This window comes from Macaca thibetana, chromosome 17, assembly GCF_024542745.1.
Source record: "Macaca thibetana thibetana isolate TM-01 chromosome 17, ASM2454274v1, whole genome shotgun sequence".
NCBI classification, from domain to species: Eukaryota; Metazoa; Chordata; class Mammalia; order Primates; family Cercopithecidae; genus Macaca; species Macaca thibetana.
This window is the reverse complement of record NC_065594.1, coordinates 17,751,579-17,777,793: the sequence shown is the minus strand read 5'-3', so window position 1 is coordinate 17,777,793 and position 26,215 is coordinate 17,751,579. Positions and strand designations below refer to the sequence as shown.

Below are 26,215 nucleotides of genomic sequence, written 5' to 3'. Positions count from 1 at the left end.
TCGAGGTTGCAGTGAGCTGGGATTATGCCACTACACTCCAGCCTGGGCAACAGAGTGAAACCCTATCTCAAAAAAAAAAAAAAAAAAAAAAGCAACAAAAGGACATGCTGTGTTCCAATAACACTTTATTTATTTATTTTTTTATTATTGTACTTTAAGTTCACACTTTATGTTTTAAAAACAAGTGGTAGATCAAATTTAGCCAGTAAGCTACAGTTTGTCAATTCTTGGTCTAGAAGAAGAAACAGACACAAGCCAAATAATTAAGCATATGATAACACGTGCAAAGATCCGGTGGCAAGAAGACACATCAAGCTTTGGAGGGACTGATAGGAGACCCATGGAGCTGCTTCAGGGAGAGGCACGTGAGTGAGGCTGGAAAGGGAGGAAGGGGCAGACCAGCAGGGTCTTGTAGGACACTTAGGAGTTTGGTCTTTACAATATTGACAGCTGGCAATCTTGGATTATTTTAAGCAGGATGATGACATGATCAGATTTGAGTTTCAAAAGATCATTCACTGCAGTGTTAGAATGAGTTGTGTTAAATTTTCTCATCTGAAACATAAAGATGGATATACTTGCCGTGTGTATTGAACAGGTCATTGTGTAATCAGGGATCACACAAGATTATACAAGGTGCACAGAAGTGTTTTATGAAATATAAATGCTATAGAAAATTACACAGTCATATTTTACAGGAAGCAATACCACCAGATGGTCATATTCTTTCAAGTTTTCTCTATGAACAAAGGCAATCTGAACTCATAAAAGAAATCTTTTTGTTTATGTTATCAGGCTTCCCTCACCAGGGAAACTACTCCTTAGGGAGTTCACTAAAGAGAAGGAATGTCTTTCACTCTCTCATATTTTCTCCTCTCCCCTCTCCCAAGCGCATCTGAGTTGCTGCCTGGACTTCACACTTAGCTCCAAACCCATGAAAACTTGCCAAGTATAAAAGCTCCTCAAGAATCAGATGGATTCTAGGGTGTCTTCACCCGAGAAGCAGGATAAAGAGAACTTCGTGGGTAAGTTCCTTTTTCCTGTCTTAGGCTTGTTTTTCACATATATGGCAAAGCAGGAGTTGTAGCATTATGGAGAGGTGTAGAGTATGAGACATATTTGCAGAAATTGACTTCAATTTCATCTATAGCCCAGGATTTTGAATTCATTGCTTGTGCTGATTCATTTGCTTCTGGAACAGCAGCCTATAACTTGCTTTATTTTTCATTCAATTTTTGATAAAATTGTTGTTTATCTTTGCATTTCTTCTTCTTGTATTAAATAGCAAAGATATGTTGAAGAGGCTGACTTTTCTCCAACTTCAAATATTTTCTGATGATGCTGAGATTAAAAAGAAAAGTTGGTTTGAGCTGCATCATGTTTGATAAATAGAGAGAAGTTGAGAAAAATAAAACTTAACTTATAAGTACCAACTACTATCCTTAATACTAATGACTATTATGTGTTACAAAGCATTTTGCTTGCATTATCTCTTTAAATTTTACAATAATCCTGAGGTAGATCCTCTTAGAATCTCATTTTACAAATGAGAAAACTGAGCCTTGGAAAGTTTAAAAAGTTGCCCAGAAAGTGATTATGATGATGGTGTGTGTGTGTGATGATGGTGTGCGTGTGCATGTGTGTGTGTATGACCTAACCTGTGCTCTATACCTTAAGTTGCCAAAAAGCCATAGTACATGTTAGAAATAGAGAACACATTTGGCATTATTAAAACATAAAAGAAAAAACTAGGCTGCGTGCCCTGGTGCATGCCTGTAACACCAGCACGTTAGGAGGCCAAGGCAGGCAGCTCACTTGAGCTCAGGAGTTCGAGACCAGCCTGGGCAACATGGCAAAACTCCATCTCTACAAAAAATACAAAATTTAGTCAGGTGTGGTGGCACATGTCTGTGGCTAAGTGGGAGACTGAGATGGGAGGATTACTTGAGCCCAGGAGGTTTTGGCTTCAGTGAGCTGAGATTGCACCACTGCATTCCAGCCTGAGTGACAGAGCGAGACCCTGCCTTAAAAAGAAGAAAAATAAAAAGGAATAAAGAAAGAAAGAAAAAGGAAAAAGTATACATTTAGAGACATTTACGTGAATTGGAAACGAAAGTTTTCTTTTGAAGTAGGCATGGAAACCTTGATAAGCTTGAAGGCAGTAAATAACATCTGGAAATGCAAGCGGGAGGTCTCAAGAGTCCCCTTATTTATCTTTCATGAGACATTTAGTTTCCATTTTAACAGGTCAAGACATCAACTCGGTGGATGGCGTGACTGAAGCTGTATCATCAGTGAGATACTTGAAAGTACTCATGAGTTTTCTTGGTTTCGATTTTTGAATATGAAAAACTGGCACTATCACAGAATGAACAGAATGGGGCTTATATTTTGCAATGTCTGATTTCCTGTGCTTTTGTAGTTTCTTAGGAGAGATGCAGTGTGGACCATTCTCCAAGATTTGTGGACTAAGTTTGCCCTTGCAACTCAGATATATATAAAATATATATATTATACAATATAACATATATTATATAAGATGTATCTTATATAATATATAATATATAATACACATGTAATATAGTATATATAATTGTATATTATATACTATTTTATATATAATATAAATATAATATATAATATAATTATATATGCTATAATATATAATTATATAATATAATTATATATTAAATAAAATATAATACATAATTATATTATATATTATATATTAAATAAAATATAATACATAATTATATTATATATTAAATAAAATATAATATATAATATAATTATATATATTATATATTATATAAATAATTTATATTATATTATATATAATATAATTTATAATATGTACTTATGAATACTTGATACTTGACAGCACATAATGACAAATATATTTTTCCAGTTGTCACTTATTTTTTACCTTTTTAATGATACGTTTGATACTAAATATATAAAATTTCAATATATAATATATAAAATATACGCTATATAATATAGTATATGTAATATATATATTTAAAATCTTTATATATATATTGAGCCAGTGTTATTCAGTCCTGTAAGCATTATAGACATTTCCCTTCACAAATGGTGAGGAAATTATTTAATATGTAAATAACTGAGCCCTTGTTGTCCTTTCCAGCAGGAGCGTTATGTGAGAGTGTGCTGCTGGCACACTTTCTTTCTTTTATGTTTAGAGATGGAGTCTTTCTCTGTCTCTCAGGCTAGAGTGGAGTGGTGCAATCTCAACTCACTGCAACCTCAGCCTCCTGAGTAGCTGGGACTACAGGTACGCACCACCATGCCTGGCTAATTTTTGTATTTTTTTTATAGAAATCTGGTTTCGTCATATTGCCCAGGCTGGTCTCGAACTTTTGGGCTTAAGCGACCCTCCAGCCTCAGCCTCTCAAAGTGCTAGGATTACAGGCATGAGCCACTGGGCCAGGCCTGGACCAGCTTTTGAAAGCCACTTGTGTGCCTCTGTTTCTAACTCCAAGCTCATGACGCCACAAGGGTAGATTAGAATCACCTGAAGGGGTAGGTGATATTTACACTGTGGAAATGCTATAAGTTAAGACTTTCTTCCTTTCTCAAGGGCCCAATTTTTAGACATTTATTATCACATCACTACTTAATAGCTTCTGACATTCTCTTCTGCCTCCCCTTTATTCTTTTTTGATTTGTTTTGTTTTCTAAGAGTTAAAGTGAATTGGAATTTAAATCACAGAAATCTTAGAAGTTCTTCTCAAAATTAACATGCAAAAGAATCTTCCTGGGGAGCTCCTTAAAATACAGATTCCTAGTCTCTATCCCCAGAAGTTCTAGTACTTAGTCTATGTCTGTGCTGGGTTTAAGATTTGCACCCACACCAGCTCCTGTGAGCTGGCTTGGCTGCCAGGCTAAGAGAGCATTTTGAGTAGGACTATATTCCTTCTCAGCAATTCTGCACTTTCCTTAAAAGTGTTCCTTAATGCCAGCTGTGTGCATAGAGAAAAAGGAAGGAGGGAAGATGAATTACAGGGGATGAAAAGATAATGTTTACCCCTCGTGTTTTACTTTAGATTTCATCTTTGATAATCAAAGTCCTTCATTCTCTAGAGAGAGAACCAGAAAGCTGCTGAAGTTCTATTTTGCTGACTGTGTCTTCACAGGATTGGAAATGAACACCGAAAGGGAGATAGAATGGTTAACACTCATCCCCAAGCTCAGGAAAGGTGATTGTTCTCATTCCACATACTTTTAATTTTTCCTCTGGGAAGCATTTGGTCTTCCCTGCTCTGATAATGCAAAGCACTTCCTTTTTGTAAAATTTGACATGATTATTTATTTTAAATTTTACTTTTAAAAATGGTAAATATAGGCTGGGTATAGTGGCTTATGCCTGCAATCTCAGCACTTTGGGAGGCCAAGGCAAATGGATCACCTGAAGTCAGGAGTTCGAGACCAGCCTGGCCAATACGGTGAAACCTTGTTTCTACCAAAAGTAAAAAAATTAGCCGGGTGTGGTGGTGCCCGTCTGTTATCCCCGCTAATGGGAGGGAGGAGAATCACTTGAACCCGGGAGGCAGAGATGGCAGTGAGTCAAGATCATGTCCAGGGGCAACAGAGTGAGACTCCATTTCAAAAAAACAAACAAACCAAAAAACAAACAAAAAAACAGGTAAATATATCAAAAACAAAGAAAACTCAGAACAATGAAAAGCACTTATATTTCCATTATTTAGAAATAGATGCTGGGGGATAGAGCGAGACCCTGTTGAAAGAAAGAAAGAAAGAAGGAAGGAAGGAAGGAAGGAAGGAAGGAAGGAAGGAAAGAAAGGAAGAAAGGAAGAAAGGAAGGAAGGAAAGAAAGGAAGAAAGGAAGAAAGAAAGGAAGGAAAGAAGGGAGGAAGAAAGGAAGGAAGGAAGGAAGGAAAAGAAGGAGGAAGGAAGGAAGGAAGGAGGGAGCCATTGATAATATTTTGGTTAATTTTCTTCCAATATTTTTTCTATTCTATACATATACTTCTATATAATTGTGATTCTACTGTCCCTATAATTTTGCATTTTACTATTTGTTTTTTTAACATCATACCATAATTATTTTCTCATGCTTTTATAAACTTAAAAATATATACATAATATGACATTGTGTAGATGTATCATAGTTTGCTTAATTATTCCTCCACTGTTATATTTTCAGGGTAGTTTTCATTTACCACTGTAATAAATAACATTGTAATGGGACTTTGGACATAAACCTCAAGGACGAAGTATTTTTATTTGTTGTTGTTGGCAGTGCTGTTATTTCAAACAGAGAGAACTGAAAGCATGGGAGAATTGGGAGAAAGAAGAATGATGCAAGGAAAACATTTCCCCTTCCCTTCTCCTTCTCCTTCTTTTTAGACAAAGTCTCGCTCGGTTTCCCAGGTTGGAGTGCAGTAGCACAATCTTGGCTCATTGCAAACTCTGCCTCCCGGTTTCAAGCGATTGTCCCACCTCAGCCTTTTGAGCAGCTGGGATTACAGGCGTGTGCCACCACACCCAGCTAATTTTTGTATTGTTAGTAGAGATGGGGTTTCACCATGTTGGCCAGGCCAGTCTCAGACTCCTGACCTCAGGTAATCCACCTGCCTTGGCCTCCCAAAGTGCTGGGATTACAGGCGTGAGCCACCGTGCCCAGCCCTGTTTTCTTCTAGAAATGATGTGTGAGTGAAGGTACAGTCAGGTAGAATGTATGGAGAAAAATGCAAGGACATATGGTTCTTTGGTTTATTGACTTTTTTGAGAGAAAATGGAATCTTGTCTGATGAACCATGGTTTCTATACAAGGACTTTCCAACAGATCATGAATTCTCTTATGTTGCTGAACATCGCCCCGATCCTGTACTTCAAAGCACTTAAAAGTATGCCCTGCATCCATTCAGCATCCTCTGTGAAGCAGGAGGTGGAGACAAAAAATAAAATACCTGCTCTCAGAGCACTAAAAAATTATGGGGAAGACACAAAAGTTACTAAAAATTACAAGGTCCTATAAAAAAAGTTATGATAGAGGGTGTACAATCGTGTGCCGCTTAACAATGAGGATCCACTCCGAGAAATACGTTGTCAGGTGATTTCGTCATTGTGAGAACATCATAGAGTGTACCTACACAAACCTCAGTGGTACAGCCTACTGTACTCCTGGGCTATAGGGTACAGCCTATGGCTCCTAGCCTACACACCTGTACAGCATGTCGCTGTACTGAATACTGTAAGCAGTTGTGACACTGTGGTATTTGTATATCTAAACATAGAAAAGGTACAATAAAGGCCGGGCGCGGTGGCTCAAGCCTGTAATCCCAGCACTTTGGGAGGCCGAGACGGGTGGATCACGAGGTCAGGAGATCGAGACCATCCTGGCTAACACGGTGAAACCCCGTCTCTATTAAGAAATACAAAAAACTAGCCGGGCGAGGTGGCGGGCGCCTGTAGTCCCAGCTACTCGGGAGGCTGAGGCCGGAGAATGGCGTAAACCCGGGAGGCGGAGCTTGCAGTGAGCTGAGATCCGGCCACTGCACTCCAGCCTGGGCGACAGAGCGAGACTCCGTCTCAAAAAAAAAAAAAAAAAAAAAAAAAAAAAAAAAAAAAAAAGAAAAGGTACAATAAAAATAAGAACACACTATGATAATCTTATGGGACCACCATCGTATATGTGGTCCATCATGGACTGAAACATCATTACGTGGTATGTGACTGTATTACAAACTCAAAAGAGGAGCACCCAAAGGTGAGGGTGACAGAGAAAAATCTTCCTGGAAAAGAAGGGGATGTTTGAGCTGAGCCCTGCTGAGGAAAATGTGGGATGCAGAAGGGGGCTGAGGAACACAAAGACCTGTGCGAAGGGACAAGATGTGTGAGGACCTAGGTTACTTTCTCTACTGCAGCGGGTATTCATGTGATGTTAGCACATGGCTTGACTCCCTCATCTGGATCACCTAGACCCATACTGAAAGACCATCAAAAGTCCTGCTACTTGAAAAACAAATTACGAATGTGCAAAGAGCCCATGTGTGAAGCCTGGGCTCTGAGTGGCAGCCTTGCGGTTGCTCCTGCTTTGGGGTGATGGCGATGGGATTCAGCATCCCATCGCCATCATTGTAGGGGACAATGCCTCCAGGGCATGAAGAGGGACACTCAAGGGGGCTTTGATTGTGTTGGCAAGGTGTATATTCTTAAGTCAAATAGTGGGTTTAAGCCTAATAGTGGGTTTAAGCCTTTCTCTGAAGATGATTTTGAGGGCTCCGAATTTAAAGAGGAAAGAGTGGGGTGTTGAGAAGTACACAATTTTCATGTAAGAGAGGAGTAGGGGGAAAATAATCAGTCACTCATGCCTGTGTCTGGCTCAGTGAATCTGAATTTTTATATAAGGTAACAGACAGATAGGGGAAAATTCAGGGAATCTGCATTTTTTTTTTTTTTTTTTTTTTGAGACGGAGTCTCGCTCTGTCGCCCGGGCTGGAGTGCAGTGGCCGGATCTCAGCTCACTGCAAGCTCCGCCTCCCGGGTTCCCGCCATTCTCCTGCCTCAGCCTCTGAGTAGCTGGGACTACAGGCGCCCGCCACCACGCCTGGCTAGTTTTCTGTATTTTTAGTAGAGACGGGGTTTCACCGTGTTAGCCAGGATGGTCTCGATCTCCTGACCTCGTGATCCACCCGCCTCGGCCTCCCAAAGTGCTGGAATTACAGGCTTGAGCCACCGCGCCCGGCCAGGGAATCTGCATTTTACATAAGGTAACAAAGATAAATGGGACAGGGGAACAATCAGATATGCATTTGTGCCAGGTGGACAGAGGGGTGATGCATCTGTAAAGATAAGCTATCCATTTACATTGCTATGGTGAATTTTAACAGAAATGCTTTAGGGTAAACATCTTGGAGCTCAGTAGGAATTTCCTTGAGGGCAAAAATATGGGGGAGGGGTGTAGCTTTTCATCTTGTAACCATCTTACTCAGGAACCAAAAAGAGGAGGCAGATTTTTGTGACTCAGTTCCCAGCTTGACGTTTCCCTTTGGCTTAATGAGTCTGGGGTCCCAATATTTATTTTCTTTTCACAAGGTAGTTTCACAACTCAGAGAAAGGTGCCCACTGAAGTTAGGCTTTTACTTCCCACAGAAACTGATAGATAGGGGTGCTACTTTCTTTGATGTTTATATTCCAAAGGCTAGCTCCTGAGACCTTGAGAAATTTAGTCGTGGGTTGTGAAACTGGCAAGAGGCTTTTCAAAAGATTTAAATCACAAAGAGGCAGAGAAAGAGTTTATATAAGCTAGTATATCCCATTAATGAAACAATACAAAATAAACATATTTTAAAAACAAAGAAAAAAGAATTTATAATGACAATTTTGTTTTTGTTGTTTTTGTTTTATTTAATTTTTTATTTAAGAAAATGCCCTAAGAAAAGGGAGATTAGGGGCCTAGAGTCAGGAAGAAGCCCATCTAAAGTTTAGTCAAGCTGAGATTCGCTTTAAGGTTTTTTGCCCACTATTATATCTCTGAGATTCATCCATATTTTACATACAGCAGTAGTTTTGTCTTTTTTTCTTGCTAAGTAATATTCCTTTGAATATGAATATACCACAACTTCATTTATCCATTCTACTGTTGATGGATTTGGGCGAACTTCATATCTTGGCTTCTGTGAATAAAATGGCAATGAACATTGTTGAACATATTTTTCACTATCATCAGTAGTCATTGCTCTCAGGTGTTAGTTGGAAATTGAATACTGAGTCATAAAGTAGGTACCTGTTTAGCTTTAGTAGACACTTCCAAATAGTTTTTGAGGTGATTGTATCAACTTAACTTCCAACAGCACATCTGAGCACTCCAGTTGCTCCTCAACTTTGCTAAACATGGTTTTGCCAGTCTTTAATGTTTGCTATTCTGGTAGCTGTGTACTGGAATCTAATGGTGGTTTTGACTTTCATTTTTGTGATGTGTAATGTACATCAACCTATTTTGATTGTTTAAAATCATGTCATAATACTTAAACAGTTATTTCTGCTAAGAAACTAAGACTATGATAACACAGACTTGAGATAAAATATTGTAGGTAGTATTGATCTAATATTTAAATACTCTTGACCAAGCTGAAGTTGAGAAATAAACAACCAAGTCACCTAGCCTGTTTTATTGAGTATAATTCATTCCTGTTTCTAGTATCATTTAAGTGGGGGGTAGTGATACAGAACATTCTCTCCTACTTCCCGGCTCACACACGTAGCCAATCTCGCCTTGAGTGTTTGGCCCTGGTTCTAAAGGGTATTTAAGCCTCCCCTGGTGTAAAGAGCTGTATCTAAGCACCAGGAATAATGCCCTGAGGATGTGCCTCTACCAATGAACCTTGGCTTTGCCTCACTCCCTAAGTCAGTAAAGGTAGACACCACCACTGTCAGTTTGTGGAATTTGTGGGTGTCACCTTACCTAATGAGAGATTAAGATGATGGAGGCAACACTAAATAAACCATGAAGTTCTCTGGTTGCAAAATGAAGGGTTGGCCTTGGTTACATCTTAAGTCCTTCCAGCTGAAGTTAATGGGTGCCTCTCCTCTTGTCAGTGGCTCTGGGCCTCAGCTTTCATAGCTTATGGCTCTACCTTTTTCTTTGCAGATTGAAAGGAAGGTATTGATGAAATATTTTGCTGCTGTTGTCACAGCTGCACACGGGGGGAAGTCTCCACATGTTTCACCAGCTGCAGACTTCCTAGAAGTAAGTGCAGCAGAGTAATTAACCTGGTATCATATCTGTTTCTATTGTTTCCGTAACCGCCTGAGGGAAAAAATCCTGCCCTCTGCATAAAGAAAGACCACAGCATTGTAGTAGAAAAAGAGTTTAATAGATTGGAACTCTTGGAGGCATGTTTCCCATTTTATTCTCCAGCACAGCCTTCGGCATAGAATTGATAAAATATTTGTTAAATGAATGAAAAAACCAGGGGCAACGTGTTGGGGGCAGCAAAATCCAGTTCTCTACTAGGAAGTAGGCATATGATGGTGGCTTTATGGTTATGTGACAGTTGTCCAGAGAATACACACGTTTGTGGATTGGGTTCAAACAGACGATCAAATGTGGTCGTCACTTAGTGACCAACAAAGGTGTTGTGCAGCCCCTTTTTCTTCCATCATCCCCTCAGGGCCTTGTATAGCTTGAAGTAGGGCGATTTCTGAAGATCTTTGTATTTAATAATACAATCCCAGCATATCCCTTCAGTCAGAATTGTGATCTTCAAACACTGTTCTCAGTATAGCATCCTAGTTTCAACTGTGGGAGCGAGTGGGGAGAGAGACAGGCTGCCAGGAAGAGTTGCTCTGTGGTCTCATTCCCGGCTGTGCATGCTCCCAAGGCTGAGCTGGGAGCCTGCAGGGAAGGTGACAGCAGCATTCACAGCTCCACTTTTAACTGGCAGCTAATGAGACCGCAGGCTCCACCAATTCTGCCAGAAGCCACGGCCTGGGTGATTCTAATGCTCCCGTGTAACTCTTGGAAGAATGGTCACATTCTCTTCTCTTGTCTCTGGCAGCATGTCTATTACCTAATGGAGCTGAGCCTCATGTGCACATGTAATGATGCAAGGGCTTGATGGAACTCTAGAGGCGAGCTTGTAGGTCAGTGCGATTTTCTCCGTGACGAACACTTGCTTATGCAGCTGGTGTTAAGGCTGTGTCTACTTTGGAAATGTCCAGGGCTTGGCTCCGGGCATTAAGCACAGTTGGTGTCCTGTTGGAGCCCCAGCTGCCAGTGCATGCTGTGCTGCTAGTCATAGCCCCAGAACACCCCAAGGTTTCTGAATACCAAATATTGCAGTGCCAGGAGGGAGGAAATACCCCAAACGTGGCAGGAACTGTGCTGCCTTCACAATAGTTTTACCAAGATTTTATAAAGGTGCATATTAGCCCAGTGAGATATGTATAAGCACAGCTATTACAGCTGTGTCTGTATAGGCAAAATTGCAAATAACCTTAATGATAAATAGGAGAATGGTAAGTAAACTGAGACACAGGTGTAAGATGGAATAGTATGCAACAATAAAGAAGAATGAGGTAGATGAGTAGGTAATGCCATGGAAATCTATACATGATATAAAGTAGAAATGTGGGTACAGTGTAATGCCATTTATCACAAAATAAAATTTATAAATCAAAGCCAATATTTTCTGAATGTAGATATATGTATGTAAATACATAGGAGTGGGTCTGTGGAGAATACACACCAAACCAGTAACTATAGAACTTCTCTAGATAAAAGCGGGACTGAGGGAGAGGATGGTTTCGGGGAACTTTAGTTGTGTTGCTTAAATTTTTTTTTTCAATGAGAATGTACATCTGTAGGCTCTGTCATGAATACTAAAAAAGCACTAATAAAATTTGACAAAGATTCTATGAGAATGCATAAAGTGTCTTTCCACCTTGTGTAATGATAGTTTGATTCACCTCCATGTGGGTCCAAAGTTTTGGGAGGTGATATTTTAGAAATTTAAATTTCAGAGTATTCAGGCAAGCCCTTATTGTTCAGAATATATATTTATATGCATTTGGAGCCTATAAAAGGCCATTTGTACTCAAAAGTTTTTAATACGAAATATGTAGCTAAAATGTAGTGATTTTCACCTATCAGAATGTAACGACTGAGAAGGTTGGAATGATTTAAGGAGAACAGGACATGTGTGAATATGCACGTCTATGCTGTTGGTGAGAGTGGAGGTTGGTACAAACTTTTTGAAAGGCATTTATCATCTATCAAAATTGTATGACCTAACACTTCTACTACTAGGGATTTATCCTACACAAGTGCCCCAAAACACACATTTAAAAACATTCATCAAAGCGTTGTTTATAAGAGCAAAAGCCCAGAATTCTCCTAAATATTCATGAATTTGGCTCAGGTCTCAAAAAATTAGTAGCAGTAAAATGGGTAACGGGGGATGGATTTGAGGTAGTATCATTTAGGTTTAGTGACTTTCTGCAATTGGATAGGGAAGAGGAAATGATGACCTGCCTAACTTGGGCAACAGGGTGGATGGTGAAGGCATTGACTGAGATAGAGACGGTATATGGCGTTTGTAGAATGAGCTGGCTGGGGATATCTAGTCCTAGTGCTTGTGTATGGAGAATATAAATCAGCTGGAGGAGATAATGGGGATGAGAATGGGGGTGGTTGTCAAGCAGAACGGAATAAGGAGGAACAAGGATTTAAAATTAGGTAAAATGGGCCGGGTGCAGTGGCTCATGCCTGTAATCCCAGCACTTTGGGAGACCAAGGCAGGAGGATGACTTGAGGTCAGGAGTTCGACACCAGCCTGGCCAACATGGCGAAACCCCTTCTCTACTAAAAATACAAAAATTAGCCACGCGTGATGGCAGGTGCCTGTAATCCCAGCTACTCAGGAGACTGAGGCAGGATAATTGCTTGAACCTGGGAGGTGGAGGTTGCAGTGAGCCGAGATTGCGCCACTGCACTCCAGCCTGGGCGACAGAATGAGACTCTGTCTCAAAAAAAAAATAAGAATAATTAAAGGAGGTAAAATGGTGACTATAAAGAATGCTAAATTAAAAGAGTCAGCCAGACCTGCTTATTTTACAAACAAGAATCCCTGGCCGGGCGCAGTGGCTCACGCCTGTAATCCCAGCATTTTGGGAGGCCGAGGTGGGTAGATCACGAGGTCAGGAGATCAAGACCATCCTGGCTAACATGGTGAAACCCCGTCTCTACTAAAAAATACAAAAAATTAGCCGGGTGTGGTGGCGGGCGCCTGTAGTCCCAGCTACTTGGGAGGCTGAGGCAGGAGAATGGAGTGAACCTGGGAGGCAGAGCTTGCAGTGAGCCCAGATTGTGCCACTGCACTCCTGCCTGGGTGACAGAGCAAGACTCCGTCTCAGGAAAAAAAAAAAAAAAAAAAAATCCAGAGACACCAGAAATTATATAATTGATGTAATTAATGCTACAGAGTTTTAGGTGGTTGAAGTAGGATTTTAACTCAGTCTCATCCTATTGCAAAGCAATATTCATAAAGCCAAAATGCACCTGCTATCATTATGTGTGATTAGCAAGCAGAGATCTTATGTGACGAGCCAATATAACAAAACTTTTATGAAAAGTTAGAAATGGCAAATATCAACATCTGACAACAAGTCCCTGGAATACATATTCATCTGTAAATGGGAATAATAGTAGAATACCTGTTTAAAACTGTAGATGTTAATGTATGCCCCAGGAGCCATATAAAAGTAATCTTATTTAATCCTCATCAAATTCTCTACGGTGGGTAACTTCTAACCCCATTCTACAGATGAAGAAACAGAAACCCGGAGACTGAGTGATCTTCCATCCTAATGCTTTAGAATTGGTAAGTGACAGAGCTCACATAAAAACTCATACCTCGGGACTTTTCAGGATATTTTTCCATGTGCCACACTGTGTCCCTCTGGGTATAATAGTACCTACCTACCTGCCTTAGAGGGTGCTTTGAATTTTACCTCGAGAATTCACAGGACCCAGACATCTGATGATTCTGGTGTGGATGGTCCAGAGATTATATTTTGAGAACTACGGTTTAGGTGTTTTGAGAATAATAAACTATAGCAACCCTATAAAATGTAATAATAATTGTTTCTGCTTATTGTTACGAGATTTTTCTTGGAAGGAATAAGTTCATTTTAATTTTTAAAAACCTGAATAAACATTTGAGTGTGTGTGTGTGTGTGTAACTACATTCATGGTGTAAATGGATTTAGGTTTCCTATTCAGCCACATCAGGCTTGGCCAGTTGTCTGGATAGGTTCCACACCCATGCAGCTGGGTGGCTTTTTAAAGAACCACATTGATTACAGATTTGCTTCCTTCTCATTTCCTAGGTGTCAACAATAAACGGCTTGGTGTATGCGGCTGGCTCCTGTTTTCCCTCTCTTTCCTGTTGGTGATCATTACCTTCCCCATCTCCATATGGATGTGCTTAAAGGTAACACCCTGGGACATAAACTGGGCTCTCTATATGAACTGACAAACCATTAGGACTAAACGTTCTCCCTTAATCTCCTAGATCATTAAGGAGTATGAACGTGCTGTTGTATTCCGTCTGGGACGCATCCAAGCTGACAAAGCCAAGGGGCCAGGTATGAATGACGCTGTGGCTGCCTCTGACAAAGATCAGGGACACCTAATGCTACTGCTACCACCTTCAATATTTTTCCTGGTGGTGCCTATGAAGAGTCAAAGAACAATTGCTGGAAGCTGGCTCTCTTGCCTTTTGGTACAACAGAAGAATGCCACCTTTTTATGCAAGTTGGTGGGAATAACCACCAGTTTGAGAGTCTGGAAATCTGGCCTGGCTTCCTAATTCTCCCTCTGAGAGATTCAATGAATGTGAGCAAAGGGTGGCTCTGGTTACATTGGCTGAATGTCACTTATTACCAGGACCACCAGGAGAATGTGAGAAGAATAAGAGGGAAAGTAAATGGCCAACGTAGACCATTAAGTTACTCAACGAGAGTATATTGAGAGCTGGTGTTTGATGCTCACTCTTTGAAAAGGACTAAGTGAAAAGCAAAAGGTAATTTCCTCTCATGGCAAGTAGATGCATAGAAAGATAGAGCTGGAAACCATTGTACGATGCCTTTTGCCAAATCCCTTGGTTTTGAAATAAAAAACATGAGGCCCACATAAGTTTGATGAATGATCTAAGATTATCCTTATAGTTAGAAATAAAGATGAGCTTTCAGGCCTTCTAACATCTAGTATAGTATAGTGTTTATTTCCATCCTTTCTTTACCATCTTGAAAAAGAAAATATTCCAAATAGTCATGTTATAAAAGAAGGTGGTTTTATTTGTTGTTTCTTATTTTTGCCAGCGGTTGGGGTGTATACTAAAACTATAAGGTACTAAAACTCCCTGAAGTAAGATATTGATTTAATGCTCGTAACTTCTCTGAGCATATATGTAGTTGAACTATAGGAAATTGCTGACTTTGTTTTGACTCCCAAACATGGCAATTTCATAGGATTAATTCTAATACTCTGGAAATGAGGGGCTACCAAAAGCACTGTCTTAGAAGGCACAGGAAAAGCAATTGTTACTAGCTATATTTCTCTGATAACATTTGCTTTCTGCCCCCATTATGGCTTGTTTGAATAAATTGTTCTCTCTGCAACTGGGAGGTCTCTGGGGTAGGAACTTTCCTAAGCATGGCGATGCTCTGTGTGCTTTGCCCTTGGCCATAAGCCATGGATCTGTTAATATATAAAAAAGTATGGGAAACTTCAAGAGGAGAAACTTGTGAAGGAGGCTTCTTGGCCTTTTTTTTTTTTTTTTTTTTTGAGATGGAGTCTCGCTCTGTTGCCCAGGCTGGAGTGCAGTGGTGTGATCTCAGCTCACTGCAACCTCTGCCTTCCAGGTTCAAGTGATTTTCTCGCCTCAGCCTCCCGAGCAGCTGGGATTACAGGCACCCACTATCATGCCCGGCTAATTTTTGTATTTTTGTAGAGATGGGGTTTCACCATGTTGGCCTGACTGGTCTTGAACTCCTGATTTCAGTTGATCTGCCCATCTCGGCCTCTCAAAGTGCCTGGACTACCGGCATGAGCCACCACACCCAACAACCATTTCAAGCATAATCTTACTTGTCTAATTTCATAAAGGACCTAAAGAAAAAGAAGGTAAAAACTACTTACAGATGTTCTCGTGAGTTTGGCAAAGCAAGAATCATTCAACTGAGTTATAACAGCCCAAGATTAACTTCTTCCTGGTTCTGTTCCACCTGGTGGGGCTAAGATTATAAGTTAAAATAAATTTTGGATCCAAGAGAAGCAGAACAGCCAGAACTTGGAGGCCTCTAGAGAAAAATATGTCACTTTTAAATGAATTTTCCCTGAAGATTTCACCATTAAATGTCTCAGGATAACAACTCTCGTCATACCTGTCTCTGGGTTAATGAGTTACCTCAGAATGTCATAAGGACAAGAGGGAAACAAGCCAAATTGCTAATGGAAAACCTTTCCACTTTTATAAATTGTAAATTATTCTTGAATAATAGCTGATACTTCATGAGCATTTAACACATACCTGGCGCTGTGGTTAGTACTTTATTTCATTATCATGTTGAATCAGGCTTAATCTTCACTACCAGCTTATATCTATTAGGTAACCGAAGTGTTAGGTGAGTTTTCCCTAGTCACAAGGCTACTAGGTAGTAGGGTTGGGACTTAACTCTGTCTAGTTCTCAGGTCCATGATTTTAACCACAGTGACCTGGCACCAAAAATGGCAGTAAGGTTTAGAGGCCAAAAGAAATAAAGCACTTTAGCAGCGTATTTTGCGGACATTGCCACCCCTTTGCGTGGTGTTCGGCTCCAGAACTGGTTTCTGCTGTGAAAACAAACCAATTGTGCAAAGCCTTCTTGATTAATGGAAATAGATTAGTGTCCCCATCTTGCCGACATGCCTTGTGGTTCTAATCTTTGTAACTCTCACAGTAAAGAATGACATTCACCAGGGTAATGTTAAGAGTTCCCAGGGTCCTCTAATGAGCTTTCTTATGCCCATCCTTCCCTGACCCAGCCCCAACTTAATGCCCCACAAATCAGAAAGAAGTAGATGTGTTTACAGCTGGAGAATGCTATTGTACATGAATCAGATCAGGGCTGTGGAGAAACTATTAATTCTGGAATACATTGATTTAGAGGAATGTGAGACCCTGGGAAGATTTTAATTCAATAATCCTTCATTACTATTTAAATTGACTGAGAATGTTGGTAGTCACTGATATTCAAAGTCAAAAGTCTATTACTTGAATCTGTTACGTGAGTATCTTTATTATAAGGAAACTACTTCCCAAAGTATTTTTTTGGTGGAGTATTTTAGAGCAAATACAAAATACCAGATCATGTCATTTTACCTGTAAACACTTTAGTCTGTGCATCTAGCTGATAAGGACTTTATTAACACCGTGCTGCTGTGGTCTGAGTATTTGTGTCCTCCCAAAATTCATAGGTTGAAGCTAATCACCAGTGTAATGATATTAGGAGATGGGGCCCCTGGGTGGTAATTAGATCATAAGGGAGTCATCCTCACGAGCGGCCTTGTAAAGGAAGTCTAAGAGACCTGCCTTGTCCCTTTCAGGATACCACATGACCATCTATACACCTGGAAATGAGCCCTCACAAGGCACTGTATCTATATGCACCTTGATCTTGGACTTTCCAGGCTCCAGAACTATATGAAATAAGCTTCTGTTGTTTCTAAGCCACCCAGTTTATGGTATTTTGTTGCAGAAGCCTGAACAGACTAAGACACATGCCATTATCACAACCAGGACAGTGAACTAGAACACCTTAATATCTTCTTCTTTTTTTTTTTGAGACAGAATTTCACTCTTGTTGCCCAGGCTGGAGTGCAGTGGCACGATCTCAGCTCACTTCAACGTCTGCCTCCTGGGTTCAAGCGAATCTCCTTCCTCAGCCTCCTGAGTAGCTGGGATTACAGGCACGCATGACCGTGCCCAGCTGATTTTTTAAATTTTTTTAAAAATTTTTAGTAGAGATGGGGTTTTGCCATGTTGGCCAGGCTAGTCTTGAACTCCTGACCTCAGATGATCCACCCGCCCTGGGCTCCCAAAGTGCTGGGATTACAGGCATGAGCCACCATGCCCGGCCTTAACAAATCTTTTAATATGCATTCTGTGTTCAAATTTCCCACTTGTCCCAAAGGTGCTTTTCACAATTGGTCAGAATATTATTTTTAATTAATGTCAAAGTAAACACTTGGGTAGAAGCAGATTGTTTTAAAAACAAAAACCAAAATTAAATGTCAGGGATCTTTAGCTTCTTACCAAAAGACTTTACTTCCCAGGAAATTACTTTTCCTTAGTCACTGACTTAGAGGATGAAATCATTTTTCTCAGAGTTTCACGTGTTCATACTGAAGATCATCTGAGAAACATGTATCGCCCCATGTAAGTGATGCATCACACTGCTATGAGACTACTTGTAGTTATTTGCAATAGAGCAACATTTTAAACTGATTTTTTTTTTTTTCTCATAGGTTTGATCCTGGTTCTGCCATGCATAGATGTGTTTGTCAAAGTTGACCTCCGAACAATTACTTGCAACATTCCTCCACAAGAGGTAGTACTGATTAAGGATATGTCGCTCGACATTAAAGGTGTATTTTCCCTATTGTACGGACAATTACAACTTTATAGTACACTTTTAAACTACAGGAGGGGAGGTGAGCTGAGTACCCCCAGAGACCTACTTGAATTGCCCGTGGTGGTTCCTGAAACTACCAAGAATTTGTTTTGCCAAATGAGAATGAAGCCAAGAGCAAGGAGACTTAGAATTGGCCTGGTGTGAGAAAGCCTGACAGCAGAGAACTAGTCAGCAGGAAAGCTGAGATGGAGAATGACAGAGCAGAAGCTTGAAAGAGACAGACAGACACTGTATAAAACAGCTGAATAGAATCTGACAGAGGGCAGATGGATGGCAGTGGCTGTTTTTGATTCCACTCTCTCTATCACCCTCTCCGAACAATTTTTCATAATATCCACATGAGTACCATTTGCTTTTGACTTTAAATTATTTCTGTGTTTGGGTGCAATAGAGGGGCAGGCATAAGGACAGAGGAGAGGCTGTCAGGGCCCACTCGTGTTTGTATTTCACATAAGTCTTTTTTTTGAGACAGAGTTTCATCCTTGTCGCCCAGGCTAGAGTGCAGTGGTGCAATCTCGGCTCATTGCAACCTCTACCTCCCGGGTTCAAGCGATTCTCCCAAGTAGCTGGGATTATAGATGCCTGTGACCGCACCCAGCTAAGTTTTGTATTTTTAGTGGAGACAGGGTTTCACCAACTTAGCCAGACGGGTCTCTCGAACTCCTGACCTCAGGTAATCCTCCCGCTTCGGCCTCCCAAAGTGCAGTGATAACAGGCCTGAGCCACTGCACCCAGCCCACATAAGTCTTTTAATTCTTGAAGTACTACAAGTAAATGACCAGAACAGTAACTCAGCAATAGGGAAGAGGAACAGAGTTACTAATTATCATGTCACCCTCTCATAACCAAAGTGGTTCAGGTTAGAGGAAAAGAAATGCAGGACCTAGGATATGGGAGGGCAATGGTGATAAGAAGACAGAAAATCCACATTTATAAATATATGTTAGTTTTCTTCTGTCTGGTTCAGGAAACTCAACCAGGACTCAAACATGGTGTCTTCATGTCACTTAGGAACTGCAGAATACTTTTGAATTCAGCCCCGGGTCAGACGTGGTGGCTCATGCCTGTAATCCCAGCACTTTGGGAGGCTGAGGCAGGAGGATTACTTAAGGTCAGGAGTTCAAGACCAGCCTGGCCAACATGGTGAAGCACCGACTCTACTAAAAATACAAAAATTAGCTGGGCATGGTGGCATGCACCTGTAATCCCAGCTACTCAGGAGACCGAGGCAGGAGAATCAGTTGAATCTGGGAGACGGAGGTTGCAGTGAGCAGAGATTGTGCCACTGCTCCAGTCTGGGTGACGAAGCCAGACTCCGTCTCAAAAAAAAAAAAAAAAAAGAGAATTCAGCTGTAGTCAGGAGAGGTTGGGATGCTTAGTGACCTTTAATAGGGACTTTTCTGGCTCTGTAATGGACAGTTCTAGGTTCTGCTTCCATAGTATACCCAGAAATCTCTCATTTGCTCCAAAACATTCTGTCACATTATTCAGAATGATTGATGCTGAACCTCTCCATAGAGCTGAATCGATTTTTCTTTACATGGTCTCTGGTGCCATCTATGTTTTCTAAGATACACTGCTTCAAGTCGATACACTGCTTCAAGTCTGATAAAAACTGAAAACCAAAGAGTACAGGTATCAGGGAAACAAGTGTTCTACCTCTGCTTAGAAAATTGAAGATAATAGAATGACAGAAGGGCTGTACTGTTACATTTAAAATGGAAGGGCCTGTTCTTAGGATGTCAAGTCAAGGGTTTCTGCCTATAGGATGTAAAGCTTCTTAAAGATGAAGTCACAGGGGTAAGTATAATGACAGCTTTAGAGGAATTGCGTATCAGCTGGGAAGATATTCTGTCCAAGCCAGAACAGGTTTTAGGTGACTATAGCATGAGTTGTCGTTACTGCTCTCCTTCTGTGGAGGATGGCTCTTGGGCTGGCTGTCACTTTGTCAGCAGTGGTGAAAGTCATAAATAAGTGATTTTGCCCTGTTCTTACTCGACAGATCCTCACCAGAGACTCCGTGACTACTCAGGTAGATGGAGTTGTCTATTACAGAGTCTATAGTGCTGTCTCGGCAGTGGCTAATGTCAACAATGTCCATCAAGCAACATTTCTGCTGGCTCAAACCACTCTGAGGAATGTCTTAGGGACACAGACCTTGTCCCAGATTTTAGCTGGACGAGAAGAGATCGCCCATAGCATCCAGGTGAAGATACCATGAGCTAATAGCCTATATCTTTAACTCATTGATTTTAATTATTAGTGATGATGAAATATCAGCAGTTCAAAACATCCCCACCACATGCATGCTTGCACACACTCACACACAGACAACTGCTCTAGAGGTGAGCTTCCGTTGTGATTTCACTCACCTGTGACCACAAGAAATATATTTAAATATCTGAGTGCAAGAAGGCAGTTGCTGAAATTGTGCCCCTTATCCATTTTCTTTGGAATTCAAAATTACGAATTAACATCTTACCAGTAGTCTTTTCTGAAGAAGTTAGAGATCAGATTTATTTTTAGCTTAGATTACTCCAGGAGTGCAGCCATTTCTCAGGTAGCCTATATATTTAAATAGTGTGAAAGTTAAATTCAATCGAGACACCATAGACCTGTCATCTCTAGAAATTCTTACACCATACCATCAATATCACTAACAACATTAATAGTAATGATAATTATAATATCAATGAAGATGTAACAGCTATCGATCTCATCTCTTACACACATGAGTTTATGAACAAGAATACTTCTGTATTTTCTTTTTTTGAGATGGAGTCTCGCTCTGTCGCCCAGGCTGGAGTGCAGTGGCCAGATCTCAGCTCACTGCAAGCTCCGCCTCCTGGGTTTTACGCCATTCTCCTGCCTCAGCCTCCCGAGTAGCTGGGACTACAGGCGCCGGCCACCTCGCCCGGCTAGTTTTTTGTATTTTTTAGTAGAGACGGGGTCTCACCGGGTTAGCCAGGATGGTCTCGATCTCCTGACCTCGTGATCCGCCCGTCTCGGCCTCCCAAAGTGCTGGGATGACAGGCTTGAGCCACCGCGCCCGGCCTATTTTCTTAGATCAATTGGATTCTGAGCTTCTTTTCTGTAAGTTAATTATATAAAGACATTCAACTTTGGTTCTTCTTGGCCTCTCCTCTAGTCCCTGAGGTAGAGGAAAGATCCCAAGCTTTTATGAGGCCGTATGAGTTCTGCATGATAATTCTCCATATTGTTTATATGTGACCCATGAATTTAACAACTCAAAGGTATCCCATCCACAGCCAGGTCACTGACTTCTTGTGAGGTGTCACTATCTCTCAGTGTCCTGCAGGGATCCCAGAAAGGCAAGGGAGGGATCTCTTGCTGTTTGGTAGCAGAGATCTCTGCCCCCACCCCTTTAGGGGAGCTATCCTTCTGATCCTACCATTTCTCAAGACATTCATCTTCTCCAGGATGACCAGCAAGATATCTTCAATGGTTTTAAGCTTTTACAAAGACAAGCGTATCTTTGCATTTATTGCTTCTGCCTCGAAAAATATGCCTTGCTTCTTCTTTAAAGCTGGCCATAGAGCAGAAGTTAAACAGCGTGAGATAAATAATATCTTGAAAAGGACCCAATAATAGTATGCACTGAATCATTGTTAGGTACTGAGAGAGATCTTATATGCATTGTCTCCAAATCTAATAACAGTCCTGAAAGAAAACCTTTTATAGGTAAGAAAACTGAGAGCCAGATAAGTTCAGAAACTGTCCTGATGATTCACAACTGCAAATGGCAGAGCCAAGGCAAAATCCAGGTCTGTCTAAGAAGCCCATTCATTGCTGTCTGCTTGATACCAGCGACAAGCAAATTTGGGATATTTGCTCAAATCTAGACGGATCTCATATACCTCCTTGGGAATGGTTTTGGGGTAGATCCTGCTGATGGACACCCACTAAAAGGTCTGCCATGAGATTCACTTTAAAGTCCAGAAAATGATCAATAAGGTTAACTCTTATTCTCTTCCCAAATTGTCTCACTCCAAATGCTGTAAATGCAACAACAACAACAAAAAGAAAAATGTATCTTGCAAGTATAAAACATAACAGAAATGTACATCATATCACCTGTCTTTCTTATTAGTCTTTTCTTTTGATTTGGAAACAGACTTTACTTGATGATGCCACTGACCTGTGGGGGATCCGGGTGGCCCGAGTGGAAATCAAAGATGTTCGGATTCCTGTGCAGTTGCAGAGATCCATGGCAGCTGAGGCTGAGGCCACCCGGGAAGCCAGAGCCAAGGTGAGGGCTGTGCAGTTCACACATGGAGGGAGAACCGCCTAGCATTGGGGCCAACAAGGATAGGACTTGAACCGAAGATTGGGTCTCTCAATTATCTTCATAAGAAAGGGGTTTCTTTTCCCAGTTTTACTGAGAATTTTCCCTGAATTAAAAGGTAACCAGCAGCTTACTGCACCTTGAGGAAGTTTGGTAGCAGGTCTTGCGTTAAGAGGACGCTCAGTAACATACTGAGTGACTTAGCCAAGTAGGTCCCAACTCCAGCCGCATGTCAGTGTTCCCTGGGGAGAATTTAACAAAACAAAACAGAATACCAATTTCCAAGCCTTATTCAAACCCAGGCTTGAAGCAGTCTCGTGTGGGCTAAGAAACCTATATTTTCATAAAGCTAGTGACTTAAATGTAGCCAACATGGAACCTGTCTTTTGCGCATCGTTGTTCTTATATATTAAATGTTGCTGGAATAAAAGGGGGCAATTAAATACAATCCAGGTAAGAATTACAAAAGGGAAGTGTACCCTGGCTCTGAATGTCCTTGAATCTGTTGAGATTCTGGCTTTCAGGCCTGTGTGGATGGCTTTCCTGAAGTATCAGAAACCAACTGGGCTTTCAAGCCTGTGTGTATCCTCTTTGGAAACTTACCTGTTAGCTGATGAAGGCGTTTCTTTGACTCATTTTTGACTCATCTCTGGTTTATCTGCTAAGCTCCAGCAGCTTCCAAGAAGGGACTCGGCAACGAGAGAAGAGAGATCACTTTTTCACCTGGGTAGATGGCCACAGATAGGGCAGCTGAATCACTCTTGGACAGTCTGAGAGCTCGAAAGAGTGATGTACTTAAGAGATTGCCAGTGTTACAAGGCTGGCACTTATTGCTACTTGTAATCAAGAGCCAAGAGAACTAGAAACAATTCTCGGTTTGTAAGAATGACACCAAAGTGGCAACAGTATGAACTTAAAAACATCTAAGATAAGTAAAAATGATAAAAACGTCAGTTAGAGGCCTTAAATTTCAGACGTCTCTGAAAATGAACGCAGCAAGTAGTGAGGCTCCAAAGTGCTTCAAGGCATTAGTAGGGTAGGTGCCAAGTATTCACTTGTATTCAAGAGAGTACTTTTATTTATTTTTTTTATTTTTTTATTTTTTTTTGAGACGGAGTCTCGCTCTGCCGCCCAGGCTGGAGTGCAGTGGCCGGATCTCAGCTCACTGCAAGCTCCGCCTCCCGGGTTTATGCCATTCTCCTGCCTCAGCCTCCCGAGTAGCTGGGACTACAGGCGCCCGCCACCTCGCCCGGCTAGTTTTTTGTATTTTTTTTTTAGTAGAGACGGGGTTTCACCATGTTAGCCAGGATGGTCTCGATCTCCCGAACTCGTGATCCGCCCGTCTCGGCCTCCCAAAGTGCTGGGATTACAGGCTTGAGCCACCGCGCCCGGCCGAGAGTACTTTTATTTTTGTTTGACAATAAAATCTAGGGACCTGTCATTTGTAAAATATAACTCCTTGCTTCCTGCAACCTCCTTGAATTTCTCTAATTACGTTAGGAAGTGAAACTCTTATCCTGGCCAAAGAAGTAGATGAAACACATGTGGCAACATGGGGACTGGGGAGAGGGGTATCAATACAGACCCAGAAAAAGAAAGCACTAGTTACAGTGTAAAGTTTTATTTCTGAACGATTTTTTTCTGTCATTTCAGGTCCTTGCAGCTGAAGGAGAAATGAATGCTTCCAAATCTCTGAAGTCAGCCTCCATGGTGCTAGCTGAGTCTCCCATAGCTCTCCAGCTGCGCTACCTGCAGACCTTGAGCACGGTAGCCACCGAGAAGAATTCTACAATTGTGTTTCCTCTGCCCATGAATATACTAGAGGGCATTGGTGGGATCAGCTATGATAATCACAAGAAGCTTCCAAATAAAGCCTGAGGTCCTCTTGCGGTAGCCAGTTATTGCATAGAGAGTGGTGTCTATTCCTATGGAGAAGCCAGCAGTTAGAAACGGAGAGAATTGCAACACTGTTCATGTAACAGTAACTCCACAGATGGAAGAGTATTGGCAGGAAAAAGCTCTAGAGGCTATATGGAGAAAAAAAAAAAAGCAAAAATGAGACCTGTATATTACTTTTATTTTTAAGACCATAATCAACTTTATAATATTCTTATATAATTAATTAGTGGTGGTCTCTGACTTTATAGCAGGAACTTTCTGGTAATATGAGAAGAAATCATTGGGTGACTATGACTAATGTTTCAGAATTACTTTTTAACTGTTGTACGAAGCGCTCCAGATAATTTATAAAGTAACATAGGCCTCATATTTACACTGTATATTTGCTTTATAACTCCGAAGTAGTTATTTGCTAAAACTCCAATGGTTGCAATCAAACCCCACAATGCTGAAAACAGATTGATTTTGATGTTAAGAACAAAAGAAGTATGGAAACTTCTAGGCTCAGACCTGTCCCCTGTGCCACAAGGCAAACTGCGTTCAGCCTACAGTCCAGGTCTCTTGCCGCATGTCCTACAGGGAGTGGCCAACTCTCCACCTCCCTGCACCATTGTCAGAGGGTGGGACAGGGCACATGAAAGCGGCCAGCTCCTGTCAACTTATTTACTTACAAGGGAGAATGCTTGGAAAGGTTGTGTTGGTTGAAACCACTGAGGAGCCCCACCCTGGGGATTGCATGTTTTCACTCTGTTCTTAGTCCCAGGAGCCACAGGTAATCGAGAATGTTTGTGAACTCTATCCACATCCCCTCCCCCACCTGCCAAATAACCTGTTAAAAACAAAGAAGGCATAGAATAGAAATGAATTGCAAAAGTTACATTGTGGGAGGTTATTTCGTTGCCATGGTGCAATTTCCTTTTGGGATCAGTTTTGAGAAATGGGCTAGAATTTTTAAAAGTTATTATTTTTGGACAGTCTTTGTATTACACTGTGCTCAGCCCTTTAGGGATGCCAAGAAATATCTTTATTTTACAGGTAAGGAAGTGATGTTATGAGGCTAAATCACATGGCCAAGGTTCCTCAGCTAGTGAGTGCTGGGTTAGGATTGAAAACCATGTTTCAATCCAAACTCCTTGCTCCTAAACATCATCAAGTTTTATTTTGAGGAAGTGTGAGCCAAAGGGAGAGAGCACTCTAGTTCCTTTTTGCTTTCAACACCAAACTTTTAGGTTCTGGAAGTCCAGGCACCTACTGTAGTGTCCGGGACTACACGTGCATGCACACATATGTGTATGTGTATGCACACCATTCCTACACGCTTCATGCTCCTTTTCACACTCCACACACACCCTCCATATAACCTCACCATCCTCACATCCTCCACCTCTGCTCCCATCCCTCCCTGTCCTTATCACACACATCCTTTCGACACATAGGCATCAACTACATAGTGCAAAATGGGAATAATGCTCTACCTTTGCTTTTATAACCTTCCCCCAGCCCCCATGAAACCATATGAGTGTTGGACAATCCACAGCTTCTGAATCTAGTACTTGATCCTACTGACTTGATGACTCCAGCACTCATGTTTAACCCACTAAGGCTTATACATTTTCATTATATACTAAGAACTTGCCTTTTAACAGGAACTGAGGACTTAGGAACATCGGCAGAAACCTATAAGACAGGTCATCCACATCAGCTAGAATCTGAGTCCACAAAGTTATGCCATTTAGACACTTAACTGATAGCCCTTACATCTTCAGAACAATGACACAGGTTCAA

At 41.1% G+C, this 26,215-nt stretch overlaps 1 protein-coding gene across 1 annotated transcript; it reads left to right on the top strand.

Annotated features, from left to right (window-relative positions):
* The first annotated feature begins 793 nt into the window (after window positions 1–793).
* STOML3 (stomatin like 3) lies at window positions 794–25,307 on the top strand. The gene is made up of 7 exons (XM_050766145.1): window positions 794–1,025; window positions 13,879–13,982; window positions 14,064–14,136; window positions 18,059–18,141; window positions 20,228–20,431; window positions 22,361–22,495; window positions 24,185–25,307. Exons 1-7 carry the CDS (start codon window positions 974–976, stop codon window positions 24,407–24,409), a joined length of 876 nt encoding a protein of 291 aa, XP_050622102.1. The 5' UTR covers window positions 794–973; the 3' UTR covers window positions 24,410–25,307.
* The last annotated feature ends 908 nt before the right edge of the window (window positions 25,308–26,215 follow it).